The 15782-nt window shown below is 40.0% G+C and overlaps 1 protein-coding gene across 3 annotated transcripts in view; it reads left to right on the forward strand.

Moving 5' to 3' along the window:
- Positions 1-1154: 1154 nt before the first annotated feature.
- EFNA5 (ephrin A5) overlaps positions 1155-15782 on the forward strand; it is a 604022-nt gene continuing 589394 nt past the window's right edge. For 2 of the 3 annotated variants that reach the window (XM_075325029.1, XM_075325031.1), the window contains exon 1: positions 1155-2771. In XM_075325029.1, the coding sequence (XP_075181144.1) occupies positions 2647-2771 (125 nt within the window). In that variant the 5' untranslated portion in view covers positions 1155-2646. The remainder of the gene's footprint in view (positions 2772-15782) is intronic. The other variant, XM_075325030.1, reaches the window with a different exon arrangement.

The following is a 15782-nucleotide window of genomic DNA, read 5'->3' on the forward strand; positions in this document are numbered from 1 at the left end:
ATATCTTTGTTCACTTAGGACATCTGTGTGAACATCCATGTTTAGTGAGGACATCTGTGTGCAGTGTGGAGTGGACACCCATGTTCAGTGGGGACATATGCAGTGTGGAGTGGACATCCATATTCAGTGAGGACATCTGTGTTCAGTGTGGAGTGGACATCCATGTTCAGTGGAGACATCTGTGTGCAGTGTGGACATCCATGTACAGTGGGGACATGTGAGTGCAGTGTGGACATCCATGTACAGTGGGGACATGTGAGTGCAGTGTGGACATCCATGTACAGTGGGGACATGTGAGTGCAGTGTGGACATCCATGTACAGTGGGGACATGTGAGTGCAGTGGACATCCATGTACAGTGGGGACATGTGAGTTCAGTGTGGACATCCATGTACAGTGGGGACATGTGAGTGCAGTGTGGACATCCATGTTCAGGTGGGACATTTGTGTATGGAGTGGACATCCATGTTCAGTGGGGACATGTGAGTGCAGTGTGGATATCTTTGTTCACTTAGGACATCTGTGTGAACATCCATGTTTAGTGAGGACATCTGTGTGCAGTGTGGAGTGGACACCCATGTTCAGTGGGGACATATGCAGTGTGGAGTGGACATCCATATTCAGTGAGGACATCTGTGTTCAGTGTGGAGTGGACATCCATGTTCAGTGGAGACATCTGTGTGCAGTGTGGACATCCATGTACAGTGGGGACATGTGAGTGCAGTGTGGACATCCATGTACAGTGGGGACATGTGAGTGCAGTGTGGACATCCATGTACAGTGGGGACATGTGAGTGCAGTGTGGACATCCATGTACAGTGGGGACATGTGAGTGCAGTGGACATCCATGTGCTGCTGCTGGGATGTTGCCCTGCAGGGTCCACACTCCATTGTTTCCAGTGGCCGGTGATGGTGCAGAGTGCCGCTCTGGAGGGGTTAATCCCCGGTGCCAGGGGCTGCACTTCCCTGCCTGCATTTTGCCTGTTTGGCATCCAGATTTGAGTGTAATTCAATTAGTCCGGTTTGGGAAGGTTGGGGCAGGTTTGGGGCAGGTTGGGGAAGGTTGGGGCAGGTTTGGGAAGGTGGGAAGGTGGGCCGCTGCTGCCGCTGCTGGCGCCGCCTGTTTCTCATGTTGCTCACCAATCCTGTTGCAGTGAAGGAAAAAAGGCAGCGCGAGACTGTGGAAATGTCTCAGCAAACAGCAGCTCTGCCTTGAGTGGCTGCTCGGGGCTGTCGCCCCCCTCTCCTGCCTAGTAAAGTGCATGAGGTCTCACATGATCGCCGGCGGCTGTGTAAGCCTGTGTGCAGATTAGGGTCGTACCTGCTCACCCGGGGGTCCAGCTCCGTATACACAGTGCTGCATCCGTATACACAGGACTGCACAGGCTGAACGCCTGCTCCATGCATCATCTGTAAGCAGTGAGTCTGTGGCTTTGTGAGGGGTGGGACTTTTTGGAGGGGATTTGCCTCCATCCTCCAGTTTTTTCCTCTTTTCCCTGCCTGTCTTAACCCTTCGCTGGCTGGCTCGCCTCCTAGCAATGCTGATGTATAGTAAGTTTTTCCCTCTGCTTCCTTCCCAAGCATGGGCGCAGCTGCGGCTCCTGCGAGGCTGATGTAGAGACCTTTTCATGTCTCAGATGTTGGATTTCGTGGCTCATTTTATTTATTTCAAACTGTTTCCTGCTCTCACAAGTTGATCTCCTGGGGACTGGACAAAACCTGAAAAAAAGCAGTGACTTCTCCCCTCCTGTTGATGCCTAGGGCAGTATCTGGACCTCATCTTTATGTATGTGGCTGTTTTATGCAGAAGACTTGGATGCATTTCCAGGAGTTTGTTGTTTTTTCTTATTTTTTTTCCCCCAAATATAAAGCGATTTAATTTGCATCCCGTCCATTGAGTTTGGATGTAAGACATCACACGGCTTGTAGGATTGTTCGATTTCTTCTTACCTCTCAAGCAATCACCCTGCTGAAAGAAAGGACAAGGACAGAGGCGGGGGGCGAGGATACATAAAGTGCCCAAGACACAGACTCTTCACTCTGCAGAGCATCTTCTTTGGAGATGGCAATTGCATGATTTCCTTTATACATGGAGAAGCTCTTGTACTCTGTATCCCGGGTGTAAGTTGTGCGTCAGCGAGACCCTTTATCTAGAGCTTCTTCTTCCTTGACATTGTACATCCAGCAAGTGCCACAAACACAAGTCCACAAGTCCCTGCATTTATATATAGTAACTTTCTACAATAGGAGAACATCCTGGACTGCACCGAAACCAGTTCAGCTATTCGCTTCTGAACCTGTGAATTGAATCTGTCCTCTAGTTTGGCATCTGGACCTGGTGCGCCTGAGGTGCCCCCCTGGGAATGTGTCCCTGGTTCCTCTGCCCTGCTGTGTGTGCAGGGAGCTCTGAATGTGCACCGCCCTACTACTCCTGCTCTCAGTAGCAGCCTTACGGCCTCCAGCACCTCCCTGAGCCAAGCTGTCTCCCATTGCGGCAGCGTGTCCCTGACACATCCATACAACCTTTCCTATTAACTCCAAGAAAAGCAGCCGAGCTGTTTCCGCAAAACCGGAGGCCACTGCTGCTCCGCGCCTCTTATTCGTCTGTATTCGCTCCTCTCGCGCCCCCTCTTTTTGGCCGGGAGTGATGTTGCACGTGGAGATGTTGACGCTTCTGTCTCTGCTCCTCTGGATGTGTGTTTGCGGCCAGGATCCTGGCTCCAAGGTGGTAGCTGATCGCTATGCGGTGTACTGGAACAGCACCAACCCCAGGTAAGGCGGGGGGCTGAGCACTGAGCTGCCCAGATCCGGCTACGGCAGAGGGGACACTGTACTCATAAGTCAGTGTTCCCCACCTCTAGTCCTCAAGAGCCACCAACAGTGCATGTTTCCAGGATCTCCTTAGTATTGGGCAGGTCATGGAATCACCTGTGCAGGTGATGAAATTATCAGGTGGGAAATGGTAAGGAAATCCTGAAAACATGCAATTCGTGGCTCTGACGACTCGAGTTTGGGGATACTGACGTGCTAGACTAAGCAATATGTTCTCATAGAATGGTAGAGTTGGATGGGACCTCAATGACCATCTGGTCCCACTCCGAGCGAGTGCAGGTTTTCCTAAATCATCCCAGCTATATGTTTATCCAGCTTCTGCTTGAAGATTTCCACAATGTGGCTGAATGGTTGTGGAGCAACATCACTTTTCATATTGTATTATATTCCATTCTTTTTTTGCACTGTATCACAGGTATGGACAATACGGTTTACTTAGTACAAAGTCATGATATGCAGTACAAGACTTCAATGCTTTGCCCTATGACAGTTCCTTTATTAATGCCTTGGAATCAGATGGGGACTATGAGCATTATCAAGCTTTCCGTCATGTCTGATATCAGGCGTGCTGTAGACCTCATCTGCTTTCATCTCCGCTCTTCTGCTTAATACGTATTATCATGCAGCAGATCGAGTCAATGTGCCCTGGTAAAAGTTACTGCAACTTTCCAGACTTGAGATTTCAAATCCATTCCTCTAACATATAGAGTTAGAATGATAGAAAGTTGTAAGAAGCTGTTGGTTCGGGTAATAATTAACCTATCTGCAGCTTTGGGAAAGTTTTCAGCCACTTTTCCTCCCCCACCGGTTGTCTACTCATTGACAGTGGAGCAGTTGAACGACCCTTAATTGAACAAACTCATATCGATCTGTCAAACTCCACTAGTGTTTTCATTCCCTTCGGTTCCAGCCTCCCCCATGTAGAAAGTACATTTCTCCTGAAACATAATGAAGCTTTGAAGCCAAATATCCCAGTCATCCGATCGGCTACTAATTAACTCTACATAAACATGTGTTTTTTTCTTTCTTCTGGAAGTTAGGCTTTGGATACTTTTTTCAATGTGAACCCCAAACTGCAGCTGCTTTGGTTAAAGATGATTAGTACAATGAAATCTGAGAGTAAGAATACATTTCAAATGCCAGGGCAAATTAGGCCGGAAATAATACCCATCAATGTGATTAAAAGTGTATTAGCCTTATGGCTTAGTACAGGGTAAACTTGAATAAAAGTTTTATGGAGACGACCAGGCAATAACTTTTTTGAGTTATGAGGACCGGTGTTGGAGGCAGCAGTTTTTATTGTTTGGTACTTCTTTTTTTCACTTTTTCTTACCCGCCTGGAATAAAAATTCCATTCCTTTGTATAAATGGTGACCATATGTTTGACAAAGTCACCTGGCTCCTATATTATTGTCTTGTTAAAACAGATGTGAACCAAATCCTTCTTTACCTTTCAGCCAGGCTGAGGAGGACATTTTATCGAGGGTTATCTACGTTCCGTGCCTGTGATACTGCTGTTTAGTTTGAGATTAGTACATTGATTTTTGTCACAGGTCATGTTTTTTAATAGATCAGAATAGCCTGCAGAAAAATCTCTTGCTCAAGAGGGAGCTGTGGAATAATCTCCAAGTTAACAGCGTTTGCAGTTTGATACCAAAGAGCCAGCAACAACTGAGAGAAAAGCTGCTTTAAAGTTCTACGAAGAAGGGACAACCTTTCGAATTGTGTATTTCGCTGATACATCTGTGTCGTAGTAAGATGGGTCAAGAATAAATAAACATAAAAATAAATTGATTAATTGATACGTCAACAATAAGAATGTAAATGTCTTAAAAATAAACCTCCCCATCCGGCGCGTTGGGAATTAAGATTTGGCCACCTCAAGTAGAGGGACCAGCTTTGGAGTGAAAGTGGTGGTTCAGCTGTAGGGCACGCTCTCGGTAAACTTAAAGCAAGGCCAAAATGTGCTTTCATTTTTCCTGGGAAATGCCAGGCAGAATCTGGATTTTATTAAATGCCTTTCAGAGTTCATTAATTGCACTGTAAAACATGCAAACAACTGATAAGAACATTTCTTTTGTTCTGAAACGTCGAGATACAAATTAATGAGTGTAGTCGCTTTGCTTTGTAGACACAACCCCATGTAATAAAACAGGAGTGCTAGTGAAAGTTTGAACAAAGGAGCACTACTGTGACTGCCAGGATTTATATGATCTATGGTTAAGCTGAAGTTTTTAAGAGCATCAATGCTTCCATCCAACTTGGACACACAGCCGTACAAAAAAAACTGAAATATGCGAAAAAAAGAGTTAACCCAACCCTGATATTCCTAAATTATCATTCTAGAAATCTAATCCTGAGCAATACACGGGCACTGCAAGGTACGGCAGGTTCTGGCATCTATTAGAAGTTATATTAACAACCTGATGAATCCTCCAAGTCGATTTTCATTTCAACATCCTTCCTATGCAGAAAATGTGTTTGAAGAAGCAGTAATGAACTTTTTTGACTTTTTGCCAAAAAGCTGCTGTAATAATTAAAAGTGTCTGGTCCAAAATGTGTCTGCCTGGAATTGTGAAATATTGCATCCATAACAAATCATTAATATAAGTCAGGCTTGTCAATTAGCAATATGCAAAAGTCATAGCATTTGTCTCACAAGCCTGACACCAGCAAAGAAAGATTATTTTTGTAGCGTGCTTGAGTGAATGTGTTTAAGTCCTTCCATAACCTCGTAACCTAGTTTTTTAGCTTTCTCTAACAGTATCCTCCAGATTTCTGCAATAGTCGTTATGTGCTGAGGCACTACCAGTGCTAAATTATTACCTAGGCTGACAACACTATTTAAGACTCTCCATAGCTGGCTATTAAGTTGGGTTACTTGTCAAATGCCTTGTTCTTTTCCTTTCTCACTTTTTTGATATTATATATAGATATTTTCGAGAAATTGTTGGAAAAACTGTTTATTTCCCTCGTTCCGTATCAAGTAAAGGTGACTTCCAAGGTCACCGACTCTTTACGTCATTGCGCTAAAATCCCTTCCTTTGCCGTCATATTGCTCTGCTGTGTTTCATAATGTGGATGAACTGATGTAATAATGGAAGTAATGTGTTACGCATGTGCGGGAAAGTAGACTGATTTCAGTCCCTTAGTCCTTCCAGTCAGCTTCCAGAATACAGAGCACTTTGATTACTACTCCTTGCATGGCTGGATATTGAAATAGCTTTGTTTCAGCTAAATTCTTCTAAGTCTGTCTCTCGATACCTGCAGAACCAGGTTTATACTTGCTCTGGGCTTGTTTTCAAGATTTGGAAATCTTTGGAGGGCAGCAAGTTAAAATAAATAGTCGCATTCTTGATACATTGGTTCCTGCTTCCAAGTTCCTGAGGGGTTTTTGATTTGGCAATTTCAATTTGAGGGACGAAGAGACCTACAGCCCAATAAATTTTTCATGATTAAAAGTGTAGCAGTAGTGTTCTCAGAAGTTCATTACATGCGTCTTGCTGGCTTTAATAGTGTTACTCCAGCCTGTTAGAGCTTTCAAAGAATACCTTGGTTATTTCAAATGGGTTCCTGTAGCAGATTTCTATTTTTCCCTTGTGAATCCCATGCAATCAACAGTAGTTTTACAGACCTCATCCTTTTGAAGGAAGGGCACCTAGTTAAGGGTAAATTACCCTCCTGTAATTCTTCCTATTTAATCTTTTGCAAATGCCCGTAATGAAAGCTCTACATTCCACCCAGTGGCCCCGTTTCCTGTTGTAGAGGGACAGATAAAGATGAGCCTTTCTTTCTGTCCCCTGTTGCTATGGACCCAGCAATCTACCAGCTCCATGCTGGGCTGAGAAAATGAATGAATACAATTAGTGCTTAAGGAAAGTTGGCTTGTTACGTTTTTTTTTTTTTTCCAGAACCTCCATAGACAATCACACATGTGTACATCCAAGAGTTTTGCTCTTTCAATCATCTACTAAAAAAAAATTAAAAAAAAAAATCGTCCCTCAAAACATTTTTGGAAGAACTCACACTTCAATTACACAGATACTAAAATTAAGAAGCTTCCCGTGCAGTCTTAACAGTTAGTCCCTTTCTCTCTCTTTTTTTATGTGTGACCTTTTTCGAAAGGGAACATTTTGAGTCAATCAAGAGTTATTTAGTGATTATCGTCTGGGGAGATATGTGTAGTTATATGACACAGAAGAAGGAAGAAGAGCATAAAATGTCTTCACTAATTTTAATTCTGCCAATAAATAGCTAATGGCCATTGCTCACCGGTAAGAGAACTGTTTGCCTTGGAGGTATGGATAGACCGTCACCCAATGCTAGGGCAGCACTGATTTCTATGGCACTATAGATGCCGTAAAGAAGAAAATAACTCAAGACACTAAAAGTTTATAGCAAAAACAGGGAGCTTGGACTTGAACTCGCTCACTGTCTACTCGGTGAAATATGCCTTCTATAATTAAGTGACAAACCCAACAAATTGAGGTTTTAAGGTGACTTGAAATGGTGAAGGTGACGTCTAATCATCGTTTTTATGATTTTAGCATTAACTTATTTAATAAAGTGCCAGCGAAAATCTTCAAGAAAGCCGCAGATAATATAAGAGAGCGATTGATCATATTTTCAAGATCATATTGTCTGAAATGAATATTATTGTTAGATCTTTAATTAATAGTCTTAATATATCCCATTATTTCCGATAGCAGTAATAATACATTTCCGTATCAGTCGATAAACATTTAGTCTTTTAGAAAGCAACGTTATTAGCTTAGTCTCCTTTTCTACATACTTGGGGCAGGGTGGGGATACATACACACTCTTATAAAATGACAATATTTGGTTTTATACATGACGACATGGACCGGTCGATGGTGAAGAATATCGAGACTATAGAGATGTAGCAGAGCTGAATTTGGCATTTAACTGTTCACGTAGTGATCTACATTCGTATGTAAAGCTACAGCCAACACACAATGCACAATGCTGAATGGAAATCGTCACAATTGTATCAATTATCACATTCTATAGAGAAATTCCCCGATCGCGTCTTAATCTGGTGAAAGTCATCAGAAGAGGATTTTATCGTCTTCTATGCTATCTAAGCACAAAATGGCTTCCCCGGATGTTTTTTTTAAAGATGGCCGCCCGTTGTCTTAGAAGTCCACAAATGGAGAATGCATGTCAGATTAATGGGGCTGAAGGCAGGAGAGATCCTTTTGGACGGCAGAAATCCATCTCATTTGCAAAATGAACAGAGTAAAACCTATTTTTTGGCAATGTAAAAATGGTAGTGTGTTCCAAGTGAGATTGTTAAAAGCGTATTCCAAGGTTTTATAGTCGTGATTTCCACCAATTATTTCCTTCCTTATTAAAACATAATAACATGTGATCCCCGGTCTTTAAAATTTGGAGATTATGTTTCACAAATCTTCGTCGCGAGGTGGTACCTTCCAATCTTTTCTTTTTTTTTATCTTACTGTGCAAAATAAACATAAATTGCATGAAATGTGATCTGACGTGCATTGTCTGGCTCCAGAAATGGAAGAATAAATGAAATACATTTTACTTAGGGGTCAGGTACAGTTACAGCTAAATATGCAATAATTGTATTGACTGGAAAGACATATGTCTACAGCTAATGACCACTTACATTCCTGGATCCTGAATTTTACATTGTAAAGTATTGAACCGAGGAATTAAAATAATTTATTGTCGTTAAGGCGCTTAATCAAAGTTAACAAAATCTGCTAATCCCACGTCTCCTCCAAATCATGGCACTTTACAGCATATTTCATGCCAAGGAAAAGTCACTTTATGTATATACATAGGCTATCCAGTAAATATTTATAGAGGGGGCAAACAAATGTAATTTATTATGTATACATATATCCCTCGAAACATTAACAAAGTAGAAATCTCGATAACACTCTAACATATCATGAAGGGTGTACTCAAGTGCAAACTCAGCTCTGCTGTAGATGACTTACAGAGCTCTGCTGTATCAGTATGATATGGCTCCAATTCTGTATTCTGTTTTTTTTCTTAGCATACACTATAGCCTTTTACTGCATATGTGATCTAGCTAGGAAAATCTTGCGATGTGTGACTTTTTCCTATATAACTCCATTGTATATTCAGAATCGTATATATACAACGTCTAGAATTGTCCAAAACATCAACTATTTCACTTTTTGATTATCTGAACGTAGAAAATAATAGGACAAATGGTTGTTCAGTAAACTCTATAAAACATAGAAACATTATGATATGTGCCAGGAGTAGATGGGCAATGTCTATTATCCCCCGTATCCTCCAACCCTTGTATAGTCACTGGTGCCCAAACACTATCTCATCAGTGCAATATGTGTGTATAATATAAAGATATTCTGCCCTTTAAATATTGGATGATCAATAAATATACGTTTCCGCTTCCATGTTGGATGGGCAGTGGTGTTGGGCAGATGGCCCTTAGATATGGAATTTTAGTTGTTCGGATATTTTGCTGTTTAATTGTGTGAACAGGAAAGATATCCCAAATCTTACTTTTGTCTGCTCATGTTGCAAAGTGCTCTTGAGGTTTCCATTTCCAACTGTCCTGTAAGTTATTAGTGTCTGTCAAAGACATAATTGCCGCTAGTTCCTTGCTCTCTGTTCGAAAAATGCAGCAAATGGAGAAAGAAAATGAAAGGCATTTTTTTGTCACTGCGGCACAGCACTGAGCAAAGCTTACACTTGACCTTATTTATTTTTATGAAGGTTTGCATAATTTAGTATTCTATTATTGAGTCGCACCACGTGGGGGGTTTAATAATATAAGATAGTTGTATTTTAATTAGAGACTTGGAATTATTACTCAGTAATTATGAGGACCCACATTTTACACGACACTGTGGTAGTTAAAAGTTGGTCCCACTGCAGATTACAGATTATCGGCCTATTGAGAAGAGCTAGTAATGAAAGTTAGTCCGGACTCAGAACGGCCTGACCCGTGGGGTCGTGGTGCACTATTTGCTCCTCTATTGCTGTAAATTAGAATTTTTTTTTTATGCGTATATATTGCTATGCAATAAAAACAGATGACATTTGGCTTGTCTAAAAGAAAAAGAAGTACCATTCCTCTGTTGGGAAGGAATTTCTTTTTTGAACTTTACCTTTTTGAATTTTTGTATATTTTTTTTGAATTGTAGAAAACCTCCGTTTGCTGATTGCAGTATAGCTGTATAAATTTTATATAAATATATATACGGTATATGTATGTATAGATACATGTATACATATCCACATATATTTGTGTGTCTATATGTCTACACGTGCGTACGTGTGTGTGTGTGTGTGTGTGTATATCTACATATTTGTGTGTGTGTGATATATATCTACACTTGTGGTGTGTGTGTGTGTGTGTGTATCTATATGTCTACACGTGTGTTTATATACCTACATATTTGTGTGTGTCTATATATAATATATATAATATAAAATCTACACGTGTGTGTGTATATATCTACATGTGTGTATGTATATATGCGTAGATATATATGTGTGTGTGTATAAATCAACATACATATCTACTTGTGTGTGTGTGTGTATATATCTACATATGTGTGTAAACATATGTCTACATATGTGTGTGTATAAGTCTACATGTGTGTGCATATAAATCAACATATATGCGTGTGTGCGCATAGATAGATATATATATATCTATCTATCACACACACATATATAGATACACATGTATATATACACACACATGTTGATATATACACACACACACGTAGATATACACACACACATGTATGTAGATATATGTACAAACACATAGATATATACACACATAGAGATATCTATCTATCTATCTATCTAATATATCTACATATGTTTGTCTATATATATCTGCATGCATATATGTGTGTGTTTGTGCATGTATATACAAATCACACACATTCATGTATAGGTTTGTGGGTGTATGTATGTATATGTATATTTTATATGTGTGTGAGTATGTATGTGTGTATATATATATATTATATCTTCTTATCCTATACAGTATATTATGCTTCATCTAGTAGATTAGTTTTTTTTTCTGTTTTCAGAGATTAAATCCCCAAATAGCGATCGCACGTATGACTGTGAATCAATGTTGGCTATTGGTTTCACCATTAGATTTTTTTTTGCATTTTGAAGTTTCAGCATTATTGATTTTTTTTTATTTAATTTACACAAAATATAATAGTCAATCTCAAGGTTGTCAAAAATGTTCTCTAAATCGTTACTTTAGATTACTTAGTAGCATATATACTCCAATATTCTATTTATAACGTTTACGCTTTCTCGGTGGTAAATTTTGTATTTTTTTTTATTATTATTTCAAAATTACCGTTTATTTTCCACATAATATATGCTCAGATTAATCGGTGGCTCCAACAATAATACCCCACACCCACAAATTAATGGCTCCCTTGTAATATTTTCCATGAGATGTTGAATTAACACCATGACTATGCATGCTTGGCTTAAAATCTGGGTATTAGGTAAACCTGTGATAATTACAACCTTCTATATCCCGGCTGCCTATTATTTATTTTTATTCATGTATTCCCCCTTCTTCATGGGTAATATATTAGGGTGCCTTGCCAGTCTGGTTACAATGGCTACAATATTGTCGCTGAGCGCTCATTATCGTATGTAAATTTTGTTTGTACAATATTCATTATTGTATTTTAGATTGCGCTCTGATGATCTCTCTTGGTTTAATAGTGCGGCTTTACGAAATCCTTTCGTCCGCTAGCAACGCTGCGTGAAAAGTTCTTGCCGCCATAAAGCTGGCATTAAGATACGCGTGTGTGATTGCCTCACAATTAAACTTGGAAAAGAGGTATAATCATATGCCCAAACTTTTGCGTGTTTATGTGGTTTATATGGTGTATGTGCTTTGTCTACGCTTCGGACTGGTATCTGCAATGGCTTGGTATACGCCTAACTTGTAGATATATATTTCGCGTTAGTGTGCGCCACATAGCAAGCTTGATGTTGTGATGAGCTTGCGGCTTTTTATAGAGACTTAAGAGATTATACTATGCAAAGACAGGAGCCAAGATGGCGGACTCGCTTGATAGGCATTGATTAATAAAACTGGTGACATTAATGTTTTAGAAACTTCCATAACTCTTCCACTGGCTACTATTGATTGGAAAGACAAAAATATATTTATTACTCCTCAGTGCTGAAATGCTAATAGTGTTTTTGTCACTCCCCATAGTATTCCTTGCTGTTCTGGGAAAATAGTGAAGAAATAAAAGCTGCCAAAAAGTGCGTCTCTTTATTACTAATTAATCAGGCAAAAAGGCACCTTACTGACAGAACCAATGTCAGCGCTGACAGCCTCTCTGGGATATTTTATTTGAGATACTGTAAAAAAATAAAATAAAACTAATTAAATGATTCTCTGGAGGCCTCTGCTCTATTAGCTGACATCACAATCTACAGTGGCTTTTCCAAAAGCGCAGTCTGAAACAGTGGAAAATACCTAAACTGGTCACCTTTTAGGAGCTTTTATTGACTTTGATTTGTAGGCATCTACAATAATCATATTATTTATAATTAGTAACTATTAAACCATTAGGACCTAAATTTTATAGTGTCTTGAATAATGTCTCCACTGGTTGTCAAATCTGAGTAAGAACTTTCTGTAATGTCCCCCGAATTGTGTAACATATCCTGTATAACATAGTAACAGTCTTCTTTTCATCCTCCACCTTTGCCTGGTTGAACCTCTTGGACTTGTGTTTTGTTTTAGCCCTTGAGTGTAACATTATTATTATTATTTATTATTATAGCCCCATCAATTCCATGGCGCTTTACATGTGAAAGGGGTATACATAATAGGGACAAGTACAATAATCATAAACAATACAAGGCACAGACTGGTACAGGAGGATAGAGGTCCCTGCCCGCGAGGGCTCACAGTCTACAAGGGATAGGTGAGGATACAGTAGGTGAGGGTAGAGCTGATAGTGTGGCGCTGTATCAGCTGAGGGTTATGGCAGGTTGTAGGCTTGTCGGAAGAGGTGGGTCTTCAGGTTACTTTTGAAGCTTGCCAAGGTAGGCGAGAGTCTGATGTGTTGTGGCAGAACATTCCAGAGTAAGGGGGAGGCACGGGAGAAGTCTTGGATGCGATGGTGGGAAGAGAAGATGAGAGGGGAGCATTATGGTAGCGTTATTTTGCTATCTACCTTATCTTTTGAGCTTACGATTTAGTTTTAGGACTTTAAGCATAAGAAAAAGCAGATATATTTTTAAGCTCACAAAAGTATCAATCGTGAATTATAAAGGTAGAGAACGAACCGTTAACCTTGAAAAATATAGGTCTGCTTTGTCCTTAACTGAAAGATGCTTCACGTTTTGTGAAAAGTTCATTTTCTTGCTGCATCTAATGGGGAAACTGACCAATAATTATCATTAATATTATTGTTATAGCACTATTTATTCCATGGGGTTTTACTTTTGAAAACTGGTATATATAATAAAAAGAAGTACAATAAGTATGAGCAATACAAGGCACAGACTAGTACAGGAGGCGAGAGGACCTTGCCCGTGAGAGATCACAATCTACAGGCTATATATAAGGGTTCATAGAGGTACAGGGGGAAAGAGTACCCTGCCCACGAGGGTTCACAGTCTACAGGGTATAGTCTTTATATATACAGGTTTATAGAGGTACATACAGGAGTAGCGAGTACCCTGCCCACGAGGGTTCACAATCTACAGGGTATAGACTTTATATATACAGGTTCATAGAGGTATAGGAGGAGAGAGTACCCTGTCCACGAGAGTTCAGTCTACAGGGTATAGTCCTTTATATATACAGGTTCGTAGAGGTACAGGAGGAGAGAGTACCCTGCCCACGAGGGTTCACAGTCTACAGGGTATATTACATATATATCGATATATATATATATATATATATATATATATATATATATATCTATAGATATATATATATATATATGTTAATGGAGGTACAGGAGGAGAGAGGACCCTGCCCACGAAGGCTCACGGTCTACAGGATATAATATATACAGGTTCATAGAGGTACAGGAGGAGAGATGACCCTACCCACAAGGGCTCACATTCTACAGTGTAAATATATACAGGCTCATGGAGGTACAGGAGCAGAGAGAATCCTGTAAAAGTGGCTGTATAGACATACAGTTTCTGTAATCTCAGCTCGGAGACCAAATGATGGATGCACCAGTTTGCTTAAAAAATGTTCGACTATAAGCTAAAGAGCCCCCAAACTAAAATTTTCTGCACATTGTATCGACGCACAGCAGATCCTAGCTCCATGGTAGAGGTAGTTTATCAGTAGGTATCTATCCTACAGTATCAATATGATTTAAGACTGTTCACACATCTGTATATCTTTTCAGTTTGTCTTTTCCATCTAGAATGGATTAATGGCGTTCGTGGATTTCCCACAAGCGGAACTTTTTCTTCCATTCAAAAGATAAACACTCCACCAAAAGCAGATACACCCCGGGCCCGTATAAATACAGTAGAGGGGGCCTCTTCCGTTTCACATAGGAATGCACAGGAGGTTAATTCCGCTTATCTGTTCTATTTGTTCTTAACGGAACAGATACACGGAAAAGGTATACAGACATGAGCGGAATTATACAATGTCTGAGGAAACCGGAGAAACTGAAAGAAATTTCTGCAATCTCCATGTAGAGTTGTTGGATTCAGCCCCACGACCCCAGAGCTGTAAGGTTACAGTGCTAACCACCGAGCCAAAGTGCTGTCCACAGCCACAGTTATGTTCGATTATCAAGATATAAATAAATGATATCATTATTTTCTAGGCAGGATACTCCCAGGAGTTACGAGTGCATTTCACTTCTCAGATAAGGTTGGCATTATATTTACAACTTTATATTTCTTTTCTTTTTTTTCCGTCGTCTGTGTTATTCTCAGGAATATAACTCTTAACAAAGAGAGAATATTCAATAAGAATTGCACCACCTGGATTTTATCACATTGTATTTCTTAACAAAGTACAGATGAAAGAAAGTGTCAATGTCTGTGAAAATTATTTGCTTTTAAATTACTTTATCTGGAATGGAGTGCCAGTTTTGCTACTAGTAAAAATGTACTTCAGCATATTGATGACTTTGCTGTGTTGTTCAATTTTTTTTGTTAAGAGGAATGAAATACTCGGAGGTAGTAGCTGCCTCTCCGAATCAGCCAGTCAATTCTCATTTCATCCAGTTGAGTGCTAATTTAGCAATACTTAAAGGTTTCATTGCCTGGTAGTTAATTAGCACCAAGCAATGAATGCTAACTGAACTATTAGTGCACATTGTCAGCACACGAATGTTCTTTGTGTGACTGGAACAGATCTGTAACACGTACACACATGTTGGGGTGTACCGGGACACAATGCTTTCAATGAGTAACATAATTGGAATAAGTACCTAATATTCAGATCCGCACACCTTTTTTTACTGAAATATACCATTATGGTCACAGTGCTCATAATTAAATTGCTGGGATTATATTTTAAGTTCTCCGCACCAAGCTGACAAAGGGATAGGCGAGATGTGCTATGTCCGTTAGGGGAACAATGAAAGTAATTACACACTCTGCTGTGCCAGACTTAGTCATAAAGTGTTAATAAGCGTTGGTGGGTGCAGTGGTGATTTATCTACGCTCTTGTCATATGTGCTTCTGTCTGTCCAGTACTTGGCAGCTTAATTAAATTATGTGCTGTATATAAACCCCCACAAAAAAAACCCATTTAAGTTTTTACCTTACTCAAATTTTTTAGCAGGAACATGTCATCGAGACAATGTTAGATGTCTAGTAGTGATGGGCGAGCACTACTCGGTAGTCATAAGAAGCCGTTGGTTCTTAGATGGGCACGACTTGAGTGCCCGTGTATAATGGAAG

This window comes from Anomaloglossus baeobatrachus, chromosome 1 (assembly GCF_048569485.1).
Source record: "Anomaloglossus baeobatrachus isolate aAnoBae1 chromosome 1, aAnoBae1.hap1, whole genome shotgun sequence".
Lineage (NCBI taxonomy): Eukaryota > Metazoa > Chordata > Amphibia > Anura > Aromobatidae > Anomaloglossus > Anomaloglossus baeobatrachus.